At 39.6% G+C, this 7,940-nt stretch overlaps 1 protein-coding gene across 1 annotated transcript; it reads right to left on the reverse strand.

The window, feature by feature from the left end:
- Positions 1-1,757: 1,757 nt before the first annotated feature.
- On the reverse strand, positions 1,758-3,774 carry LOC134536535 (oocyte zinc finger protein XlCOF6-like; the record flags this gene model as incomplete). The annotated part of the gene is made up of 2 exons (XM_063376267.1): positions 1,758-3,341; positions 3,510-3,774. Coding segments are annotated over 2 exons (1,170 nt in total), but the record flags the coding sequence as incomplete, so codon positions are not given.
- Between the last annotated feature and the right edge of the window lie 4,166 nt (positions 3,775-7,940).

The raw sequence follows: 7,940 nt of genomic DNA on the forward strand, positions 1-7,940 counted from the left end.
AGAGATGCTGCTGACATGCAAGATGGCAGGATATAAACGTAGGCTGAACACTCGGGCGTCGTCGGAAATAAATATGCAGGAAGCGAATAGGTATTGAGGAAAGAGCAAAATATATTTTGGTGATTTATCACATTATTAATTTTTTGCACTACCAATTCATAGCATTTTATTTAGTACTACACAAAAGCTGTTGCCGTTGTACACGCACTAAAAATAAAAAGTCATAATTATTTTTTTTGTCAATTGATAATGGAAATATGGAATAGTTAACCCGCAAACAGGATATCCGGCAACCAAATAATCGAGAGTCTACTGTATGGTCATAAACACAATATTTTAAGTGCATAGTATACTTAAAAAAAGCACATAACACATACTAACCTAGTGAACAATGTGGAATACAGTAAAAATGTAATTAAAAGACTTTTTTTTATAAATACAGTAGAATCCCACCGATGCGACCCCCCTCTGATGCGTCCATTCCGTTTATACGACCGTTTTTTGAGAAACCTAGAAAAATTTAAGCAGAGAAAGTCGAAAATTTGAGTAAAATCGGCTGAAAAACAAGTCTGTTACACTTTGTTGGGCGCTATGTGTTCACGTTTATCTTGGCAGGAGCTGTACTGTAAGCACGAACATACAAAAGACGGCTAAAAATAGATACCACCTCTCTAGACTGTCCACGCGGCAGTGTCTACCCAAGCTCAGCGCGTCCACTATCGCACGAAAAGCCGTCTCAGCTGTCATGTTATCTTATCCGCCCGTATGAAAAACAGCTGTGGTAGCTTCTGCGAGAGCTTAAGAAACTCGTCCGGCCAGGCTGGCGGTAGCGGCGGCTAGACGTCATACGTGACGTGACGCTTACCTCTCCATCCCCTGCTAATTCTTCAAGGCTCATCCCTCCCAGAGCCACAAACCATCTAAAAACACCCCCCCTCCTTTTACCAACTAACATTTCAACACATTCCCTCCCTTATTTCAACCTTCTGCGTGAGAAACTGTCAGCATCCTCCTCCCCTCTCACACCGCGTGCGACAAAAGCCAGGTTGTATAGTCTATTCTCGGTAAATTAAATATTTTTATGGGCTTATACGACTGTCCATCGCTGTTAATAAATACTTTATAAGTTTAAGTTATTATAATACAATTTGTTTATAAGTCATACAGCAGTTTCTGCTGAAAAATCACTAATACCTAGAATTTTATTGAACAGAAAAATTTAGCTGGGCCGTAAATATATTTATTTTACTGCATAGTTACTTTTCCATCTGCATTCCAACATGTTTTATTCTTATTTCATTTTTACGCTGCGAAGGGACGTGGAAAAGATAATTGCTTGAGCTGTCAAAATAACATCGCTGACGGCAAGGGCGGGAGCGCATCCTGTCGGTCTGTCGTAATTATCTACTCCAAAAACATGTCACAGCATTTAAGGATAGCATTGTTCTTATATCTTTAGTTTATAGCCGAAAGTTTTCTACCTGATCCACACAAGTTTCTTCGCCACGTTTTGAACGAAAATAACAACCAGCCGGCTAGCATAGCCGAACTCGCGTGACGCGAATTCATTTAGCGAGAGTATTTTATGTATTTGTATGTATTTAGGGGAAGGGGGGGGGGAATTGGCCCAAATTCTCTATTGCGACCATTCTGTTTATAATTCCGTTTTCCCGGAAACCGTGAGGGGTCGCATCAGCGGGATTCTACTGTATAAGGAAAAAAAGGGTCACTATGAACTTGAAGCTATACAACATGAATGTCAAAAACATAATATTTATTCCTTTACAAAAATACTTATAAAAGCTGGGGAGTGCAGGAGCCTGCAATGTTCACAGCTCTCCCCTACCTCAACACACAGGGAGGGGAGGAGACTTACCAAACACACTTCAGGAGTGGGGGCATGGATGGTGCAATGCAGGGTGCTCCAGGGTGGGACAGAAGGGAGGACAAGGGAAGAAGCGCTTAACGCTTAACTGGATTCTTTTGTGTAGATTTTAAAAACAGTCAGTACCCTCTTACTCTAACTAGGGGGAAGTGAAAGTAGGAACTCTTGTTTAAATTGCCTGCCTAAATAAACTTAGCAGATTTCCTCCAGTGTGTTTGAGTGTGATGCTTTAGATGAATAAGCTGCCTAAATTTGGCAGAACATAATGTACATAAAAAAGGTTTTTCTCCAGTGTGTGTTCGAGTGTGCTCCTTTAGGGCACTTTGCTGGCTAAAATTGGCAGAACATACTGTACAAGAAAAAGGTTTTTCTCCAGTGTGTGTTCGAGTGTGCTCCTTCAGGGCACTTTGCTGGCTAAAATTGGCAGAACATACTGTGCAAGAGAAAGGTTTTTCTCCAGTGTGTGTTCAAGTGTGCTCCTTCAGGGCACTTTGCTGGCTAAAATTGGCAGAACATACTGTACAAGAAAAAGGTTTTTCTCCAGTGTGTGTTCAAGTGTGCTCCTTCAGGGCACTTTGCTGGCTAAAATTGGCAGAACATACTGTACAAGAGAAAGGTTTTTCTCCAGTGTGTGTTCGAGTGTGTTTCTTCCGGTTACTTTGCTGGCTAAAATTGGCAGAACATACTGTACAAGAAAAAGGTTTTTCTCCAGTGTGTGTTCGAGTGTGCTGCCTCAGGTCATGAAGCCTGCTAAACTGAGCAGAACATTCTGCACAAGAGAAAGGTTTTTCTCCAGTGTGTGTTAGAGTGTGCTGCTTTAAGGCACCTTTCTGGCTAAACTTGGCAGAACATAATGTACATGATAAAGGTTTTTCTCCAGTGTGTGTTCGAGTGTGCTGCTTCAGGTTACTTTGCTGGCTAAAATTAGCAGAACATACTGTACAAGAGAAAGGTTTTTCTCCAGTGTGTGTTAGAGTGTGCTTCTTTAGGGCACCTTTCTGGCTAAACTTGACAGAACATACTGTACACGAAAAAGGTTTTTCTCCAGTGTGTGTTCGAGTGTGCTGCTTCAGGTCATGAAGCCTGCTAAACTGAGCAGAACATTCTGCACAAGAGAAAGGTTTTTCTCCAGTGTGTGTTAGAGTGTGCTGCTTAAGGGCACCTTTCTGGCTAAACTTGGCAGAACATAAAATACATGAAAAAGGTTTTTCTCCAGTGTGTGTTCGAGTGTGCTCCTTCAGGGCACTTTGGTAGCTAAACTTAGCAGAACATACTGTACACGAAAAAGGTTTTTCTCCAGTGTGTGTTCGAGTGTGTTTCTTCCGGTTACTTTGCTGGCTAAAATTGGCAGAACATACTGTAGAAGAAAAAGGTTTTTCTCCAGTGTGTGTTCGAGTGTGTTTCTTCCGGTTACTTTGCTGGCTAAAATTGGCAGAACATACTGTACAAGAAAAAGGTTTTTCTCCAGTGTGTGTTCGAGTGTGCTGCTTCAGGTCATGAAGCCTGCTAAACTGAGCAGAACATTCTGCACAAGAGAAAGGTTTTTCTCCAGTGTGTGTTAGAGTGTGCTGCTTAAGGGCACCTTTCTGGCTAAACTTGGCAGAACATAAAATACATGAAAAAGGTTTTTCTCCAGTGTGTGTTCGAGTGTGCTCCTTCAGGGCACTTTGGTAGCTAAACTTAGCAGAACATACTGTACAAGAGAAAGGTTTTTCTCCAGTGTGTGTTCGAGTGTGTTTCTTCCGGTTACTTTGCTGGCTAAAATTGGCAGAACATACTGTAGAAGAAAAAGGTTTTTCTCCAGTGTGTGTTCGAGTGTGTTTCTTCCGGTTACTTTGCTGGCTAAAATTGGCAGAACATACTGTACAAGAAAAAGGTTTTTCTCCAGTGTGTGTTCAAGTGTGCTCCTTCAGGGCACTTTGCTGGCTAAAATTGGCAGAACATACTGTACAAGAGAAAGGTTTTTCTCCAGTGTGTGTTCGAGTGTGTTTCTTCCGGTTACTTTGCTGGCTAAAATTGGCAGAACATACTGTACAAGAAAAAGGTTTTTCTCCAGTGTGTGTTCGAGTGTGCTGCCTCAGGTCATGAAGCCTGCTAAACTGAGCAGAACATTCTGCACAAGAGAAAGGTTTTTCTCCAGTGTGTGTTAGAGTGTGCTGCTTTAAGGCACCTTTCTGGCTAAACTTGGCAGAACATAATGTACATGATAAAGGTTTTTCTCCAGTGTGTGTTCGAGTGTGCTGCTTCAGGTTACTTTGCTGGCTAAAATTAGCAGAACATACTGTACAAGAGAAAGGTTTTTCTCCAGTGTGTGTTAGAGTGTGCTTCTTTAGGGCACCTTTCTGGCTAAACTTGACAGAACATAATGTACATGAAAAAGGTTTTTCTCCAGTGTGTGTTCGAGTGTGCTGCTTCAGGTCATGAAGCCTGCTAAACTGAGCAGAACATTCTGCACAAGAGAAAGGTTTTTCTCCAGTGTGTGTTAGAGTGTGCTGCTTAAGGGCACCTTTCTGGCTAAACTTGGCAGAACATAAAATACATGAAAAAGGTTTTTCTCCAGTGTGTGTTCGAGTGTGCTCCTTCAGGGCACTTTGGTAGCTAAACTTAGCAGAACATAATGTACATGAAAAAGGTTTTTCTCCAGTGTGTGTTTGAGTGTGTTTCTTTAGGTTACTTTGCTGGCTAAAATTGGCAGAACATACTGTACAAGAGAAAGGTTTTTCTCCAGTGTGTGTTCGAGTGTGCTCCTTCAGGGCACATTTATTGCTAAACTTGGCAGAACATATTGTACACGGAAAAGGTTTTTCTCCAGTGTGGGTTCGAGTATGCTTCTTCAGGTCACCTTTGTTGCTAAACTTTGATGAACATTCTGCACAAGAAAGTTTTTTATTGCCAGTGTCTTTTTGGGCATACTGTTGCTGAATGTACGAACTAAATCCAAATGATAAAATGTTGTTACCAGTGCTTGTTCTATCCTGACTGTTAGGAACATTAATATCAGTGGACCCATCTAAATTATTTATGCAGTTTGATAATTTAATGTTGTCAGTATCAGTCACTTCTCTCTTCAATAAGTTGCTGGTGTCCGGTGAGTCTTGGGAACGGTGTCCAATGCAGCTGGATGAAGTGTTGCCATGGCGACCCACACAGTTGTGAGGTTCATTCCGTTCAACTACTGCTGCAGCTACAACAGAAACAAGAACAGTTTGTACTCTTAGTACGTTACCGTCAACTGGGGATACTTGGGACAGTGAGTTTAACTTGGGCCTTTTTAGGTTTATTTAGTTTTATGTTTACACTATTATTTTCTTTAGTTGTTAATATGTTAATAGTGTTTTCATGTTGTGCAAGCATGCCTCTGATGGATTAAGACAAATATTGGCTGTTGATAAAGTAAGTTCTATTGTTTGCATTATAATATTTAAGATATGAATTTTGTACATAAAATATCATCAAATTTAACTTGCTTGTAAATCTGTAGGTATTTAAGTTACAGGGTTCCAACAATCATAATTTTTTAACCTCTTTGTTTTTTTTACTATAGCCTTATTGATATATCTGCTTATTTATATATTATAAATAGATATTTGTAACATTTTTCAGTTATGTGTGAGGTAGGGTAACTTGGGACAGTGTCACAAGTTATCCCAATTTTATAATAACATTTTTTTTCTTCTGTACCATTTTTTGACTATACCTAGATGGTTGTCTTTTCATTGTAGGTGCCAAAATGACAAGAGTACATAAAAGGGTGCTTGGTTCAAGAAAATACCGTGATTTTACTACAGAAAATCTTGAAAAAGCAGTCGATGCAGTGGTAAAGAAACAAATTAGCATTCGCAAAGCAGCTGAAAGTTTTGGTGTCCTGAAGAGCACAATTGATCGCAAAGTTAGAGGTGAGAACATTGGAAGTTATGGACGTCCACCAGCCAAGTGTCTTGCTGATGAGGCCTGCTTAGTGAAAGGGCTTCAACTATCAGAAAGCTGGGGGTTTCCCTTGACAGAATTAGATGTAAAGCTAGTAGTCAAGAAATACCTACATAAGAAAGGCCTAAACGAGAAAAGATTCAGGAACAATGCTCCGGGGAATGACTGGGTGAAATCATTTTTAAAAAGACATAAAGATGATCTTAAGGTCAGACTGACTGAAAAATTAAAAGAGCAAGAGCTGCTGTTAGTGAAGAGACTTTGCAGCACTACTTTGAAGAACTTGCTGTTTCTGTAGAAGGTGTGCCACCAGAGGGAATTATAAATTACGATGAAAAAAACATGTGCGATGACCCAGGTAAAAAAAAGTAATAATACGCAAAGGATGTGAACATCCTGAACGTTTGATGGACAACACTAAATCCAGCACATCAGTTATGTTTGCTGGTACAACCTCTGGGCATTGCCTTCCCCCATACAAAGTTTATAAATCTGAACAGCTGTATCACACATGGTTAGAAGGGGGCCCTGAAAATACCCACTTCAATTGTTCAAAGTCAGGATGCTTTGAAGGGAAAATATTTGAAGACTGGTTCTTTACTGTTATGTCAAAAGAATACAGAATTTGTTTTGACAGAAGACCAGGAAAAGGCTTTCAATAGCCTTAAACGTCTTTTATCTTCTCTGCCCGTCTTAAATTTGCCTAATTTTGAGAAATAATTTTCTTTTCATGTTGATGCTTCATCCTTAGTGCTTGGAGCTGTCCTTGGTCAGAAAGAGGGTCGCGTTTGCGAGTCGTGCGTTGTCCGAGTCCGAAAGACAGCTCGGAACGTAAGAAAAGCAATCCTCGCCTGCCTCTTTGGGGTTGAAAAATTCCAATCATATTTAGATTGCCAAGAGTTTGATCATTATACTGACAATGAATCCCTAAGCTGCTTTGTAATCACCCCAAATAATTAGGAAAATTAGACAGTTGGGTTTTAAGACTGGCTAGGTTTCAGTTCAAAAATCACCATGTAAGGGGCGTAGAGAATATTGTCGCAGACTCCCTGTCGAGAATGTACAATCCTGACAAATTTTTTATAGAATCTTTCTCCCCTGATATGCACTCAGATGTGATCCAATCGAATGTCAGATTTTTCCTGAATCCTATTTGAACTTTCACGACACCCTCTGCAAGGTTATTAAAACTGATTTACACGCGAGTAAAGATATTCCTTATGTTGTTGAGAATGATTTAGTGGATTTCACAGGTTCTAGCGAACAAGCATGTAACATTGTTGTACCGGCTCTTGTGCACCCTGTTGTGTTGTGATATGATTTTTGGGTGGTCATATGGGCGTGGAGAAAACATTTAGGAAAATCGCCACTCACTTGGCGTGGCCTGAGCTTTGTAATGATGCATGTCAGTAAGTACATGTTTTTTTAAACTGTCAAGTCTCTAAACCCCGTGTGCTAAGGCAGGCTTATATGCTACCTATCCATCCATTGCCCCCCTAGCAAGCTGTTCATATCGATATCTTTGGTCCTCTTACCCATTCTCACTTCGGAAATAACTGTAATCATGGTTGCTACAGAAATAGAATCTTAGAATTCCCTGACTTTTCCCTGTTTTCCAGAAATTTAAGAGAAAAATTCCCTGACTTTCTTTTGAAGTACATACCATAAATATTAACGTGCATATGATTAAATGTAATATAAAAATTTCAACATGACGTAAAATAATTTTTTTTTTTGTGTTATTTTGATGGCAGAATTGCGAATGTTTTTTTTTTTTTCGTTCGACATGGCTGGTGAGAGCTCTTTGACCCATATTGCTGAGTTGAATATTTTTGTAGCACAAAGTGCAGTACGCAGAATTTATGTTTTTAGCAGAGGGTTTAATATGCTGAAACTGTGGCTCCTTGAGCCAATTCTCCTTATAAGTAGTTTTCTTCACATCTCCAAGCTAAAAAAAAGTACACATTAATATTTTCAGGTCAGGTTAAAACATTATTGTTTATGAATTCTTAAAAAAAATATAACTATACAAATTCAAAAACTGTTACAAATTTACACCTAGCAATATAACGGGCCTACTTAGAGAATTACAATAGCAGCATTACAACATGCAATACTCTTACAATCT

The sequence above is a fragment of the Bacillus rossius genome, chromosome 11 (assembly GCF_032445375.1).
Source record: "Bacillus rossius redtenbacheri isolate Brsri chromosome 11, Brsri_v3, whole genome shotgun sequence".
NCBI lineage: Eukaryota > Metazoa > Arthropoda > Insecta > Phasmatodea > Bacillidae > Bacillus > Bacillus rossius.